General features: G+C 42.6%; 1 protein-coding gene across 1 annotated transcript in view; it reads left to right on the top strand.

Moving 5' to 3' along the window:
* Nucleotides 1–941: 941 nt before the first annotated feature.
* LOC117522999 (cadherin-23-like) overlaps nt 942–17,463 on the top strand; it is a 102,838-nt gene continuing 86,316 nt past the window's right edge. Inside the window, exons 1-3 of the mRNA XM_034184415.1 lie at nt 942–1,406; nt 11,214–11,286; nt 12,012–12,149. Coding sequence (XP_034040306.1) covers nt 942–1,406; nt 11,214–11,286; nt 12,012–12,149 — 676 coding nt within the window. The remainder of the gene's footprint in view (nt 1,407–11,213; nt 11,287–12,011; nt 12,150–17,463) is intronic.

The following is a 17,463-nucleotide window of genomic DNA, read 5'->3' as shown; positions in this document are numbered from 1 at the left end:
TCTTCCTTCGAGGAAGGGCCAGAGGATTAAAGTGAGAGGCAGTCCAGCTGGCTGGAGTTTGTACACCCCAGGAGCGTGGCGATGCTTTCCGAGATCTATGTCTGGCAGCCCAGGAAGGCAAGAACTTCTCCAATACCACCATGGACAGACTTGTTGTGTGCAAGGATGAAGCAAGTGGGCTATTGATTTGTGGTGGCAGAATTCAACACTTCAAGGAAGACAAAATCGGTGTCCCATTATTACCGGCTGAGTCTTGGCTTGGTGTTCTCTTGGCCCAATCAAAGTCATCAAGACGGGCATGAAGGAGCTGCTGGAACTCTGCTAAGGATGAGGAGCAAGGCTTGGGTTGTTCACGGTAGAAGAGTTGCCCAAAAAGTCATCAACCAATGCATTGTCTGTCGAAAGGCAAGAGCAAAAGTATTTAAACAAGTGATGGGTGACCTACCTTTTGAACGGACAAGGCCTGCTGCTCCCTTTCAGTTCATCGCAGTGGATATGTTTGGACCGTATCTGGTGAAGGACGATGTCAAAAAAAGGGTGACTACTAAAGTCTGGGGAGTCGTCTTTAGCTGCCTTGCAAGTAAAGCATTTCATGTTGAACTTGTCAACAGCATGTCAACAGAAAGCTTTCTTATGGCCTACCAAAAGTTTGCTGCCTTGAGAGGTCATCCCCAGAAGGTTTGGTCAGACCCTGGGACCAACTTCATTGGGGCTAAACCAGTCCTAGAAGATATCGATGCATTCCTTCAGGCTCAAGACACTGCTGGCTTGGAGGAGTATGCTGCAAGAAATGGCACAAGCTGGGCCTGGAAAGTACTACCCGCTGATTCTCCCCATCGAAATGGAGCTGCGGATTTGCTGTGTGGATTGTGAAGCAGGTCCTTCAAAATCTCAATAAAACAGTCAATCTCACTTTCAACGAATTCCTCACAGCACTTCAGATGGCGGCTAACCTGGTGAATGAGCATCCAATTGATGCAAGAATCCAGAGTCAAGAAGATCGGATCCAGTACGTGACACCGAACCACCTCCTGCTTGGTCGGGCGTCTCAGGACGGAGACTTCAAGACCTTTGATTTTGAAGGTTATCCGTTCAAACGCCTTCAAGAGATCCAAACCCAAGTCAAAAGCTTCTGGAGGTCCTGGTGTCAATTGGCTGGTCCAAATCTCTTTATCAGAAGCAAGAGGAATGTTGCTGTCGGGGATGTCGTCTGGCTTTGCGACCAGAATGCTCTGCGTGGTCAGTTTCGTCTGGGAAGGATCGTTGCTGTCAACCCGGATCGCAGAGGTGTCGTGAGAGATGTGGACGTGCTCGTCGCTTCTGGCCAGTGTCCTCCCGCCTCACAACCCGGACAACCAGGGGAAGATCTGAGGGCGAGGTGCAGTGGTGCCGTGCTTCACAGGGATGTGAGGCGGCTAGTTGTTCTGCTGCCTATTGAGGAACAAGGACTATAATTCTGATATGGGCGACCTTCAATGCGGACAATGCAACTTGGGTGCGTGTGCGCATGAAGCTCAAGTGGGAGGTGTCGCGCTGATCAGCTGTTTGTCATTTGCGCTGATCGGGGCGGAACTGTCAGCCGGTTAGCGCGTGCACCTGGGCCCTTTATAGTGGCGGACTTCATTCATACCGGATGTTACTGTAGCAACAAGTAGTGGTTGCGGGGCGAGTCTTAGGCTACGCTCGTTCCGATTGACTTCAAACAACTGTGCGTGTACCCGCAAACGGCGAGTCTTAGGCTACGCTCGTTCCGATTGACTTCAAACAACTGTGCGTGTACCCGCAAACAATCTGCGAAAGGCAGCCGGTTTTTTACCTGGTGGCATCAAAGCAAAACTCAATAAACAAGAAGTGGGAAATGTTACAGTGTCATCTGAGTAAAACATCTGCTGCATGACTAAAGAATTGCGGGTGAAATCCCTTTGAGCGTGGGGCGCAGTAAAACAAAGAACAACGCTCAACAGATATAAAGTGATCAGTTAGGCAGACATTTAAATAATATTATGCCCCAATTTAGAGGTTTGAAAATGGTTGTATTGTGTATTGTAGCACCCAAAATGACATTTTAAACCACAAAATTTTCCTCTAGGTGCCCTTATTGTAGAATTATAGATATTTTGATGATTTTTGTGACCATTTTGAAATATGTTAATGAGGGCCTTGACTTAGACATTTATGAATAGTTCAGTTGTATTCCCTGGCCCCCAAAATGCCAATTTATACCCCAAGATTGTCATTCAAAGTGTACTAGGGGCAAAGTTAGAGCATTTTGTATTATTATGGCAGCCATTTTTAATATATGCATTGGATTTTAGGGGACTTTTAGTATGTCATTTAGTAGACCATTCGGCACTCATGAAAAAAATCAGTTTTGTTGCAATTAGTGGTGAGTCATTCCATATTTTTCCTGGACTATTGATGGGGTTAGGGTTAGGGTTTCAAATGACCACACTGTTATAAACCATATCATCAGCTGTATAGCCCAGCTTCATTATTTTCATATAACAGTTACAAGATTTATTAATTTTAGATTTCATTTACTGTGCCAGAATTTCAGTGGGTCAGAGGTTTTACATACACGAAGAAGAATGGCTAAGGCAAATTGGAAGATTCCAGAAGATTCCATAAATTGTACAGTAAAACTCACCTAAACCGTCATTGTATAGACTCAATATTCACACTCACTGGACAAAAGCCAAAGTCACAATGTTTTTGTATGGTTTTGTATGGATTGTATAAAGAGGTTGATGATTGTATAAAGAAGTGGAGTTTGTTGAGGGACAAATTAATCCAGAAAAATCCACTCTTCTTGCTGTAAATTGCATAAAGATGAGACAGAGAACTTTAAAAGGGTGAGGTGCACATCGTCACTGCATGGCCATGGAGTTACAGAGTTGTACAAGCATAAATCAGGCTTTAGCATTTTAAGGTACCACTCCACAGCAAACTTAGAAAAAAGAGTGACTCAATCAAATGCAGTCTTTTTAATGCACATAAGGTCCGGCATGTATTTAAAGGCAGGCGTTTATTTTTTTCAGTGGAAGTTTTGACCCAGTCATTAAATGAGGCAGGTCCTGATTCAAGATCAGGCATTTCATCAAAGAAATATGTTAAACCTAATTGGTGCTGGGGGATTCCCCGTAGATCATTCAATGCCTTCTGACTGTAACTAATCCGTTACTTAGATATAACAGATTTTGTCCGTTTTATACTTACAATGGATTTCGATTATAACAGACAAAATTCACTGGTCCACCTGAATCCCTTATGTGTGAGTTACTTTAAATTTTATGGATTAGTAATGGTCATAATTAGAGTTTTTTGGGGAAGAATTTTGTATTTATCAGCCTACATATCTCTACAATCCTGTGTGTGTGTGTGTGGGTGGGTGGGTGGGTGGGTGTGTGTGTGTGTGTGTGGGGGGGGGGGGGGGGGGGTGGATGGGATATATAAAAAAAAATTAAACCAAAAGGCACCAGGATATTATCTCTCAATCTGTGTCCCACACCGACCACTGTCGGTATGTCTCATAGAGTCAAAGAAGAATCCAGATTAGGGCATCCACGTAATAAGTCATAGAAGTCGTAAAAGAAGCCATTTCAGGCATAAATTTGTTTTGAACTAGACAGACAAAGAATTGGGAGACTTTGGGGAAGCTTTACACAAAAGACCAACCATATTCAAGTGTAAACGTTTGATGAAAAACAGTTTTGTAAACTATAACTCTAACTGTAACTGTAACCTTTTCGGCACACACACATACTTAACAAAAAAAAAATGCGTTAAACAAAAATGAAAAAACTCAAACAATTTCCCAGTTTGTGCTACTGAAAGAGTGTAGGCAGAAACAAAAGCTTATAAACACCCACCACTTTCTTACTATACACACACACACACACATATATATATATGTGTGTGTGACTTATGGTATGGAAATAGAAGACTTAACAGTATTCCCTGAAAACTCCCTTCTGTCTGAAGCCCTACCATTATTTAATGCTTCGATCTTAAATATGATCAATCTATCTTTGTTAGTTGGCTATGTACCACAGGCTTTTAAGGTGGCAGTAATTAAACCATTACTTAAAAAGCCATCACTTGACCCAGCTATCTTAGCTAATTATAGGCCAATCTCCAACCTTCCTTTTCTCTCAAAAATTCTTGAAAGGGTAGTTGTAAAACAGCTAACTGATCATCTGCAGAGGAATGGTCTATTTGAAGATTTTCAGTCAGGTTTTAGAATTCATCATAGTACAGAAACAGCATTAGTGAAGGTTATAAATGATCTTCTTATGGCCTCGGACAGTGGACTCATCTCTGTGCTTGTTCTGTTAGACCTCAGTGCTGCTTTTGATACTGTTGACCATAAAATTTTATTACAGAGATTAGAGCATGCCATAGGTATTAAAGGCACTGCGCTGCGGTGGTTTGAATCATATTTGTCTAATAGATTACAATTTGTTCATGTAAATGGGGAATCTTCTTCACAGACTAAAGTTAATTATGGAGTTCCACAAGGTTCTGTGCTAGGACCAATTTTATTCACTTTATACATGCTTCCCTTAGGCAGTATTATTAGATGGTATTGCTTAAATTTTCATTGTTACGCAGATGATACCCAGCTTTATCTATCCATGAAGCCAGAGGACACACACCAATTAGCTAAACTGCAGGATTGTCTTACAGACATAAAGACATGGATGACCTCTAATTTCCTGCTTTTAAACTCAGATAAAACTGAAGTTATTGTACTTGGCCCCACAAATCTTAGAAACATGGTGTCTAACCAGATCCTTACTCTGGATGGCATTACCCTGACCTCTAGTAATACTGTGAGAAATCTTGGAGTCATTTTTGATCAGGAAATGTCATTCAAAGCGCATATTAAACAAATATGTAGGACTGCTTTTTTGCATTTACGCAATATCTCTAAAATCAGAAAGGTCTTGTCTCAGAGTGATGCTGAAAAACTAATTCATGCATTTATTTCCTCTAGGCTGGACTATTGTAATTCATTATTATCAGGTTGTCCTAAAAGTTCCCTAAAAAGCCTTCAGTTAATTCAAAATGCTGCAGCTAGAGTACTGACGGGGACTAGAAGGAGATAGCATATCTCACCCATATTGGCCTCTCTTCATTGGCTTCCTGTTAATTCTAGAATAGAATTTAAAATTCTTCTTCTTACTTATAAGGTTTTGAATAATCAGGTCCCATCTTATCTTAGGGACCTCGTAGTACCATATCACCCCAATAGAGCGCTTCGCTCTCAGACTGCAGGCTTACTTGTAGTTCCTAGGGTTTGTAAGAGTAGAATGGGAGGCAGAGCCTTCAGCTTTCAGGCTCCTCTCCTGTGGAACCAGCTCCCAATTCAGATCAGGGAGACAGACACCCTCTCTACTTTTAAGATTAGGCTTAAAACTTTCCTTTTTGCTAAAGCTTATAGTTAGGGCTGGATCAGGTGACCCTGAACCATCCCTTAGTTATGCTGCTATAGACGTAGACTGCTGGGGGGTTCCCATGATGCACTGTTTCTTTCTCTTTTTGCTCTGTATGCACCACTCTGCATTTAATCATTAGTGATCGATCTCTGCTCCCCTCCACAGCATGTCTTTTTCCTGGTTCTCTCCCTCAGCCCCAACCAGTCCCAGCAGAAGACTGCCCCTCCCTGAGCCTGGTTCTGCTGGAGGTTTCTTCCTGTTAAAAGGGAGTTTTTCCTTCCCACTGTTGCCAAGTGCTTGCTCACAGGGGGTCGTTTTGACCGTTGGGGTTTTACATAATTATTGTATGGCCTTGCCTTACAATATAAAGCGCCTTGGGGCAACTGTTTGTTGTGATTTGGCGCTATATAAAAAAATTGATTGATTGATTGATTGATATATATACACACACTTAAAACAAGTACCAAAAAGGAAGAGAGAAAAAAAACAAAACAAGTGCAGACAATATAGATTAATCAGTGAACCAAATGTCTCAACACTACAGAACAAACAATAGTGCACAATCCAAGAAACCAGTAACGATAACAAACTCAGTTAAACTAACTCTTCATACTGCAACACGTAATTACATTATTTGTATAAAGTCTTTTTAAGCCAACTAATGCACCAGATAATTTAATGGCACCGTATCAGAACAGTTATTCCAATTTTTTGCCCCTTTTACGGAAACACAATGACTTTTTACAGTAGTATGAGTCTTTAATTTATCAAATACTATACTAAGTTCCACACGAGTTGTCTCAGCTTTTATCTGTTGTGGTTTGCCCCCTGTTAGTACCCCTTTAAGTGTTTTTATGTTCTGTATGTGCTCATTTGTCAGTGTTCTGATCCCTGTCAGTGTCTCTGTGTCCTAGTGGTCTATCTCCTGTCTGGCTCACCCGTGTTCCACTCCCGTGTTCTCACCTGTCAGTCTCGTTGTGTCTTCCTGTTGCACTCATCAATTGTTTAAGTTCCACACAAGTTTTCAGCTTTTGGTTTCTGAATGTATGTTGGTCACATCACTTAGTTCTTCTTGTATTGCTTGTTTTCTTGTTTCTTCACATTTGTTTTTCACTGTTTCATTTTGTACTAATTGGAGTCCTGTGTTTTGTTTTTGCATTATGTAGTGCTGTGCATCTCTGGGTTTTTGGGTATTGCTATGTTTTATTTGTTCACTCACCTTTAGATGTCAGTTGCGTTGTTTTGAATAGAATAGAATAGAAACTTTATTGTAATTGCACATATACATACAACGAAGCTTGGCCTCTGTATTTAACCCATCCTAATTACAGTTAGACACAATCTAACCACTAGTAGCGGTGGGCAGCCACAGCCCAGGGACCAACTTCAGATGTCGACGCTGCCTTGGTCAGGGGCAGAGACAGGAGCAGACCCTAAATAAGCATATTTTTGATTTTTGATGGGTTTGTGGACTCATGATACGGTTTATTACTGATAACTCTTATAGCTTTCTTTTGTAGTAAAAATATTGGATTTGTATTGTTTTGTGTTTCCCTAAACCTCAGTGCAATAGGTCAAATATGAGACAAGTAATGAATCATATAATGTAACTAATGAATATAAAATTAAATGAACGAATGTAGTGTAACAGATGATATCAATTTTACAGCAAAATTGTACATTTTGGTGGTACAAGCACCACATTTGGCATGATGGTTGTCAAGCTAATACTTACCAAATCTGGCTGATTGGCCAATTCAAAATACAAGATGGCAACCAATATGGCTGCCAAATGGTGAATGGATTTTATTTTATTTATTTATTGCATAGAAATGCTCAAATCACAATGGATCTGTTTGACAGCATCAGTGAAATCTAAGTAAAACTAAATCTAAATCAGTGGCACCCATCCATCCATCCATTTTCTTCCGCTTTATCCGGAGTCGGGTCGCGGGGGCAGCAGCTCAAGCAAAGCCGCCCAGACCTCCCGATCCACACACACCTCCCCCAGCTCCTCCGGGGGAACCCCAAGGCATTCCCAGGCCAGCTGAGAGATGTGAATCCTTCCAACATGTCCTGGGTCTTCCCCTGGGTCTTCCCCGGGGCCTCCTCCCTGGGGAAGACCTAAATGGAATTTGACATCAATATCAAGTTAATCAATCAAACAGGAGCATTTTTATGCAAAAAGTCATTTTAGATTTCAATTCAACTTTCAGTTTATTTTCATTTATATAGTGCCAAATCACAACAGAGTTGCCTCAAAGCGCTTCACACAGGTAAGGTCTAACCTTACCAACCCCCAGAGCAACAGTGGTAAGGAAAAACTCCTTCTGAGGAAGAAACCTCAAGCAGACCAGACTCAAAGGGGTGACGGTCTGCTTGGGCCATGATACAAACATAAATTACAGAACAATTCACAGAACAATTCACAGACGAATATACAAGAAATGCTATTGGTGCACAGGACAGGAGGATCGCCAACATGAATACAACTCCCATCTCTGAATGATGCTGCACCTTAAACAGAGAGAAAAAAAACAGAATCAGGCATCAGAAGGACAAAAAATACTGTTTAATTTGCTAGCATTAAACAAGAAAAACAGAAGTACTAAGGTGATCGCCGGCCACTAGCCCTAAACTTCACTAAAAGAATTTAGGTAAAGTTGAGGCCACAGCCCGCTCCAATTACTAATAAATGAATTAAGAGTAAAAAGTGTAAAACAAAACTGTACCAGTACGCTAGCCATATGAAAGGGAAAATAAGTGCGTCTTAAGTCTGGACTTGAAAGTCTCCACAGAATTTGTGTTATATGGCTGGGGGGGGCCTGGCTGCCGGTTTGTTTCTGTTTTTTGGTTTTCCTCCCAGGTGGCGTGCATTTGGGACTGAGTGGCTGTGTTGCTGAGGCTGTCAGGACCTCACCCTGATCACCTGCGACTCGTCAGGACTCACAGCTGTGGTGCATCTGGATGGAGTGGAACATGTTGGCATTTAAGACTGGAGTGCACAGTGTGTATTTGCCAGAGACTCGACCTTGTGACCAGACGGGTGAGATCGTCGTCTCGGGAGCCATCTCATCAGCAGCGGATGCTGAGAACGTCCAGGTTTGATGCACAGTCTGTGAAAGAGGAGGGGGTGAGGTCTCACGCTTGTCAGCACACTTCCTGAGGTACGTTAGATTTTGTGACTAACAGTTATACAGTCAGTAAATGTGGTGTCCCTCACACCTTATTGTATTGAGCTGTTTGTTAGTCATGTATCAGCTTCCACTGCGGTGGAGTTTTGTGAACTGGATGTTCCATGCCTGCAGGTTGGGAAGCTGATCAGTAATCAAGCCAGGAAGTGTTTGCTGTTTGTACACCTTTAAGTGTTCTGTGTGTAGAGTGTGGACTCGCATAATGGTTCCTTCTTTCACAGACTCGGTTGTTGCGGCCACCTGGGGGGTGTTGGCGGGGTCCTTGGGTCCGAAACAGCTTCTGGCTCCGGACCGTTAGCGCTGCTGGGAGCGCACCACGCCAGGCCGCACCTTTTTGTTATATTATCACTGTTATGTATTAAATTCAGTTAGCCTTTGAACCGTGCTCTGCTTATTTCATACTGGGTCCTTCAAACGCTGGTCGGTTCTCCGAGCTGCGTCCGACACATAACAATTTGACTGTTTTATTGATGCAGGGAGATCATTCCACAGAACAGGGGCACGATAAGAGAAAGCTCTGTGACCCGCAGACTTCTTAATCACCTTAGGGACACAAAGTAGTCCTGCACCCTGACAACGTAAATCCCGGGCCGGTACGTAAGGTTTAATTAGGTCAGCTAGGTAGGGAGGTGCCAGTCCATGAATAATTTTATAGGTTAGTAGCAGAACCTTAAAATCTGATCTCACTGGGACAGGAAGCCAGTGAAGGGATCCCAAAATGGGTGTAATGTGGTCGAACTTTCTGCTTCGTGTCAAAAGTCTGGCTGCAGCATTTTGAACGAATTGGAGACCCCTAATGCTAGATTTCGGTAAACCAGAAAATAGAACATTGTAGTAGTCCAATCTAGAAGAGATAAATGCATGGATTAGGGTCTCAGCATCAGCCATAGACAGGAGGGGATGAATCTTCGCTATATTTTGCAGGTGGAAGAAAGCAGTCCTAGTAATATTTCTAATGTGGAGGCCAAAGGACAATGAAGGATCAAAAATTACCCCAAGGTTCCTCACTTTGTCAGTGTGATGTATGACACACAGGCCGAGGCTGAGCGTTAACTGGTCAAATTGATGCCGATGTCTCACTGGACCAAGAACCATCATTTCAATCTTATCAGAGTTTAAAAGTAGGAAGTTTCTGGACATCCACCTTCTCACTGCTGCAAGGCAATCTTCTAAAGATTTTATGTGAACGAGATTACCAGCAGTTATCAGCATGTACAACTGAGTATCATCTGCATAGCAGTGAAAGGTAATCCCAAAATGCCACAAAATGTGCCCAAGGGGTGCTATATAAAGGGAGAAAAGCAGGGGGCCTAAGACAGACCCCTGTGGAACCCCAAATTTCACGTCACTAAGGTTAGAGGTAGTGTTACTGTACAAAACACAGTGAGAACGACTGGTCAAGTATGACATCAGCCATGCAAGCGCACTCCCAGTAATCCCAAAATAATTTTCCAGCCTATCAAGTAGAATATGATGATCCACTGTATCAAATGCAGCACTGAGATCTAACAGCAACAGAACCATAGTGGTGTCCGAATCCATTGTAAGCAGAAGATCTTTCACCACTTTAGTGAGAGCCGTCTCTGTGGAATGATATTTTCTAAAAGCAGACTGCAGTGGCTCAAAGAGATTATTCTCAGTAAGATAGTCTATGAGCTGCCGTGACACCACTTTTTCCAGAATTTTAGAGAAAAATGATAGATTTGATATCAGCCAATAGTTTGTCAATACACTAGGGTCAAGATTAGGTTTCTTAAGTAATGGTTTAATCACTGCAGATGTGAAACATTTAGGAACAGATCCAGAAGTTAAAGAAAGATTAATCATTTCCAGCACAGTCGTCCCAAGAGTGGGCCACAGGTCCTTAAACAGTTTTGTTGGTATAGGATCAAATAAACAGGTTGTGCTTTTTGTTGACATTACGAGTTTTGTCAGCATGCCTAGTGAGATACTGTCAAATTCTGTAAATCTAGGTAACACCTCAGTAATGGCGCCCACATCAATAGCAGGGTGTAGTGGCTGAGTTAAGGCATGCTGGGATATGTTTAACCTGATGTCTTCTATTTTCTTCCCAAAGTAATCCAGGAAATCTTGTGCTGTAAAAGGAGAGCGAACTACAGGTCAGATTAGTCATTTTTTTGTGGCCATCTCGGAAAATGACCACCCTCTTAAATTTTCAAGTGGTCACTTGAGCAGATTTGCTGAGTATGAGAATTTAGTGCTTGTACCAACAAATGTACAATTTTTTTCCACGAATGGTGGGACGTGAGCTGATTATGTTCACTTTTCATTTTGAGTATAAAACAGTGACCGATGAGAGGAGAGAATAATTAAACAATGATTTGAATATTTTGGATAAATTGCCTGAGAGATGTAACACTGTCAGTACTGCAGTACAGTGTGTAATCCCTTCGTGATTGTTCTAGAACTCCACGTGTTCTTCGAAGTGATATTGTGTGATAACAGCTTGTCCCCTTTTTTTAGCTGGTGGTATTGATTCTTTTTCCAAATGCAAACTTTGTATTTTGACATTGTTTAGCACATTGATGTGAACTGTTAATGATGTTTATTCTTCCACCAGGATGAAAATGACAATCCGCCCACGTTCAGCCAGCCGTCCTATATTGTTAAAATTCTAGAGAACATCAATGCTGGTGAGTTACGCTGTGCACGTGGTGATAAATGCAAATCTGTGCGCTGCATTGTCTTCTCTTTGACCTTATGCTGCGCAAGGTGCTGTTTTTATGACGCTCTGTGTGTTGCCTGTCCTGTCTTACTGGCTTTGATTTGTTGTGTTTTCAGAGGAGCAGGACACCACACACATGCTGCTGTGTTCACTGCCAGACTCTTTTACCTCACACAATAGATTAGTCGCAAGTCACTTGAGGAAAATGAGACACTTGACCGCCCTTTTGTTTGTCTGAGCGACCGTGGAGACAAGCTACTTTTGTGTCTCTGCAGCAGATTTGAAGGCACAGAGCGCTGAGCGGCTTTGGGCCGGCGCTGAGGGTTTGGAGACTTTAAAGAGCCGGGGTCCTGCAGCTGGCTGAGCACAGAGTTAGCCCCGTGCCTTTGACAGCTGCTCATCTCCCTGCCTGTCTGACTATTGATCAGGCCTGTGCCAAAAGCAGGCTGTGCCAAACAAGCTGATGAGTGACTAATCCACAAACCCAGTCACTGCTCTGCCATCGGTGGAGCCGTGCACGGGGCGGGACAGAAACGAGCTCACTGAATGCCACTTCAGTCCGCCTCTGAAGTCTGCTTCTGTCCTTTCTTTACTAGGCTTCAATCCACTGTCTCACCTCTCTTTTTTTCTTCCTCGGCTTGGCTCTTTTTTCCTCTCATCCTCCATTCTCTCCATCACTGCGGTTTTAACCAGATTTCTTTCTCGCCTCCACAGGGGCCACTGTGCTACTTGTGAATGCTACTGATTTGGACGCCTCACGGGAGTTTGGTCAGGCCTCACTCATCTACTCCCTGGAGGGTTCCTCTCAGTTCCGTCTCAACTCACGCTCAGGTGTGTGTGTGTGTGTGTGTGTGTGTGTGTGTGTGTGTGTGTGTGAGACACAAAGCCATTATTAAGACAGGATTTCTGATTCCATTTTGGTCTTCAGTTTGCTGTTACATGTCTTTATTCCACCCACATGAACGATTGTTTTCATCTTTGTGTGTACATCCATTTGTGAACATAATAACTTGAAATGTTTTGATTAGATCTGGACCCAATGATTGAGGGTCACCCAAGGACAAAGTAACTAGATTTTTGATTTTTTTCATGACTGTTGAGTTGCCTCAGCTTTTATCTGTTGTGGTTTGCCCCCTGTTAGTACCCCTTTAAGTGTTTTTATGTTCTGTATGTGCTCATTTGTCAGTGTTCTGATCCCTGTCAGTGTCTCTGTGTCCTGGTGGTCTGTCTCCTGTCTGGCTCACCCGTGTTCCACTCCCGTGTTCTCACCTGTCAGTCTCGTTGTGTCTTCCTGTTGCACTCATCAATTGTTTAAGTTCCACACAAGTTTTCAGCTTTTGGTTTCTGAATGTATGTTGGTCACATCACTTAGTTCTTCTTGTATTGCTTGTTTTCTTGTTTCTTCACATTTGTTTTCCACTGTTTCATTTTGTACTAATTGGAGTCCTGCGTTTTGTTTTTGCATTATGTAGTGCTGTGCATCTCTGGGTTTTTGGTTATTGCTATGTTGTATTTGTTCACTCACCCTTAGATGTCAGTTGCGATTTTTTGAATAGAATAAAAACTTTATTGTCATTGCACATACAGTAGTGTTCAGAATAATTGTTGTGCTATGTGACTAAAAAGATTAATCCAGGTTTTGAGTATATTTCTTATTGTTACATGGGAAACAAGGTACCAGTAGATTCAGTAGATTCTCACAAATCCAACAAGACCAAGCATTCATGATATGCACACTCTTAAGGCTATGAAATTGGGCTATTAGTAAAAAATATTAGAAAAGGGGCTGTTCACAATAATAGTAGTGTGGCATTCAGTCAGTGAGTTCGTCAATTTTGTGGAACAAACAGGTGTGATTCAGGTGTCCCCTATTTACGGATGAAGCCAGAACCTGTTGAACATGGTCTTTGAAAGCCTGAGGAAAATGGGGTGTTCAAGACATTGTTCAGAAGAACAGCGTAGTTTGATTAAAAAGTTGATTGGAGAGGGGAAAACGTATACGCAGGTGCAAAAAATTATAGGCTGTTCATCTGCAATGATCTCCAATGCTTTAAAATGGACAAAAAAACAAAACAAAAAAAAAAACAGACGCGTGGAAGAAAACAGAAAACAATCATCAGAATGGATAGAAGAATAACCAGAATGGCAAAGGCTCGCCCATTGATCAGCTCCAGGATGATCAAAGACAGTCTGGAGTTACCTGTAAGTGCTGTGACAGTTAGAAGATGCGTGTGTGAAGCTAATTTATTTGTAAGAATACCCCGCAAAGTCCCTCTGTTAAATAAAAGACATGCAGAAGAGGTTACAATTTGCCAAAGAACACATCAAATGGTAAATGGTAAATGGACTGCATTTATATAGCACTTTTCTATCTGCATCAGACGCTCAGAGCGCTTTACAATTATGCCTCACATTCACCCCGATGTCAGGGTGCTGCCATACAAAGGCGCTCACTACACACCGGGAGCAATAGGGGATTAAAGACCTTGCCCAAGGGCCCTTAGTGATTTTCCAGTCAGGTGGGGATTTTAACCCATGATCTTCTGGACTCAAACCCAACACCTTAACCACCAGACCATCACCTCCCCTAAATCAACTGGCCTAAAGAGAAATGGAGGAATATTTTGTGGACTGATGAGAGTAAAATTGTTCTTTTTGGGTCCAAGAGCCGCAGACAGTTTGTGAGACGACCCCCAAACTCTGAATTCAAGCCACAGTTCACAGTGAAGACAGTGAAGCATGGTGGTGCAAGCATCATGATATGGGCATGTTTCTCCTACTATGGTGTTGGGCCTATATATCACATACCAGGAATCATGGATCAGTTTGGATATGTCAGAATACTTGAAGAGGTCATGTTGCCTTATGCTGAAGAGGACATGCCCTTGAAATGGGTGTTTCAACAAGACAATGACCCCAAGCACACTAGTAAATGAGCAAAATCTTGGTTCCAAACCAACAAAATTAATGCCTCGCAGATGTGAAGAAATCATGAAAAACTGTGGTTATACAACTAAATACTAGTTTAGTGATTCACAGGATTGCTAACAAAGCAGTTTGAACATAATAGTTTTGAGTTTGTAGCGTCAACAGCAGATGCTACTATTATTGTGAACACTCCCTTTTCTACTTTTTTTTTTTTACTAATAGCCCAATTTCATAGCCTTAAGAGTGTGCATATCATGAATGCTTGGTCTTGTTGGATTTGTGAGAATCTACTGAATCTACTGGTACCTTGTTTCCCATGTAACAATAAGAAATATACTCAAAACCTGGATTAATCTTTTTAGTTACATAGCACTACTATTATTCTGAACACTACTGTATATATATATATATATATATATATATATCAAGTGGCAGGACTACGTCTCAAATGAGGACATCCTTACCAGAGCCAAATTGCCCAGCATGGAGTCTATTATACTCAAACAACGGCTTCGTTGGGCAGGTCACGTAGCCAGGATGGATGATACACGAATGCCGAAATTAATTCTCTTTGGCGAGTTTAAGGAAGGGAGACGAAACCAAGGGGCCCCCAAAAAGCGCTATAAGGACCAGCTGAAGAAACAGCTCTCCCTTGCAGGCATTCAGCATCAGTCACGGCAGCATCTAGCTACAGATAGACTCAGCTGGCGTTCCAGCATCAAATCCGAAGCCTGAAGTTTGAGGCAGAAAGAAGTGAAGCCTCACGCCAGAAGCGTCAAAGACAGAAAGCGCGGGCAGCAGCACAAGCCCAGCCTACTCAAGTGTTCATTTGCCCCAAGTGTAATAGGTCTTGTGCATCCCTCATCGGACTTTTCAGCCACCAGAGGGCTTGTAGAAAATAAACTATAAAAAAAAGGCCTTCCCACTATCCTCGCAAGCGAGGAATCTGCCAACAACAACAACAACAACAACAACAACAACTGTATATACATACAACAAAACTTGTCCTCTGCATTTAACCCATCCTAATTACAGTTAGACACAATCTGACCACTAGGAGCAGTGAACAGCTACACTTCGGTGCCCGGGGACAAACTCCAGATGTAGACGCTGCCTTGGTCAGGGGCAGAGAAAGGAACAGACCCTAAATGGTTTTGTGTGCATGTTTTTCCACTGTGAATATTCTGATTAGTGTTTAGTCACCTGGTGTTCTGTTCATTTGTTCCTGCTCTGTTTTCGTGCACCTGTCATAATTAATCATCTGGTATTTAAGCTCTCACCCTTCTCTGAGTATTGTGAATAATCCTGCGAATTACCTGTGGACTTTGAGTTTGTTTTGGTTTAGTGTTAGTTTGGTTTTTTCCTGCTATCTCCCAGGTTTGTGCCACCACCTCGTTCTTGACATTCCCTTTGTTCACCTGTCACCACACGGACTGTTTGAACTCTTTGCTCCTGGCTCAGCCAATAAATCTCTCGGGTTTTTCACACTTACACCTCGTTTCTTCACTGTCTGCAATTTTGGGTTCATCATAACAACATAATATCTTCACAAAACCATTTCTAAACTTATGCATAACCCAATCTGATAGACTGACACAGAAAACATAATCACAAGTATCTTGCTTGGACACTTGTTAAACACTGAACTACATCACTATGAATGTCGTCAGCCAAGGTAAACAGTAACATGCAGACACCATGAAAGTGCTAAAGACACTCCAGCATTTTACCAAGCTCTCCGTGGAACATTTTTCAAATTTACATCATGCCAAGATTTAAAACAAAAAGTGAAAACAGAAAAATCAAATCAAAATCTTACATACAAACTACAGCTGTCTAGATATATGTCAAACATTTGTGTTCACTTACTTAACCCCTTCATCTAATATATAAAGCCAACCGCACTCGTGTGTGTGTGTGTGTGTGTGTGTGTGTGTGTGTGTGTGTGTGTGTGTGTGTGTGTGTGTGTTCGCGAGTGTTCGCGTGTGTTCGCTCTGCACAGCCACAACAATTAAGCAACTGACACCAAACTTCATATGGTGACTGGGGGCACCAAGGGGGAGGCCACTGGGGCCCTTAGGTTGAAAGTGTACATGTGCAAACACACACACACACACACACACACATGGTCAGCCTTTGGGCCCCTTCACACATAGTATGAATAAGTACAACTCAGGGCAAGTTACAGCGAAACAACTCGTATGAGCGAACCACCGAAACATTACCACTGCACTACCATTACTGGCCTGTAATCAGTGTGGAAAAATGCCTGAAATCAACAAAGACACGTAGGAGGTGCATTGTGTACAGCTGCTGTAGCCTGGCACAAAGGTGAAAGATGTTTTACATATTTCCATGGGAGAACAGCATGCAGAGACACACGCCTCACGCAGGAATGTTGTCAGTTCATGTCCTTCCAAACAGAGAATATGTTCTGAAGCTGGGACGTGCAGGAGCAGAGATCTTTACAGCCGCGGCTGTGAGCGGAGACTCCCCCTTGTCCGTTCAGCGCCCAGACCAACGTGTCACTCTGTGTTGTGTGGTCATTCATTTTCATTATTTGTTATGTAATTGTGTATGTAGGCATTGTCGGAATTATTTATATAACTGTGTCCTGGCGGTGGTTTCTGTGTTTGTAATGTGTGCACTGAGCTGTCATCCAGCTGTCAGAGTGCTGTGATCAACTGACAGGCCCCTCCTCATGCTGTGTGCGATCAGACCTCGCTGTCCGGCCCCCATGTGATCAGATCTGTACATACATATAAGCATTTTATGCACGTGTGCCCCCCATGTGAGACACGTGGCACCACGTGTGTGGCTTTTTGCAACTCCACACTCATGGGGCACTTAGACAGATTTGACATCCAGCAAGACAGTGATCATCTGCTGACTGTTTTTGTGATGATAGTGCAAATGGCACACATTTTCTAAGTGCCAAACAAGAGGTGTTAGATGTTCATGTGTGTCAGCTGGAATTTGGCCGACACGTGCCGAGAGAGAGTTCGACGGGCTCTCACAACAGCGGCTGGTGTGCACAAATATTTGTAGCAACAGGTGTGTGAGGCAGCAACGAATTTATGCGTTATGCATACAATTCTTGCTTTATGCGTGCTTTATGCACAGTTCAACCAAATTTGCACTATGTGTGAATTAGCTCATGACCCACACACTGGAGCCCTTATGTTCTCAGTTCACGTGGTACTCAGGTCACGTAGCA

The sequence above is a fragment of the Thalassophryne amazonica genome, chromosome 13 (genome assembly GCF_902500255.1).
Source record: "Thalassophryne amazonica chromosome 13, fThaAma1.1, whole genome shotgun sequence".
Lineage (NCBI taxonomy): Eukaryota > Metazoa > Chordata > Actinopteri > Batrachoidiformes > Batrachoididae > Thalassophryne > Thalassophryne amazonica.
This window is presented reverse-complemented; position numbering and strand designations above follow the sequence as displayed.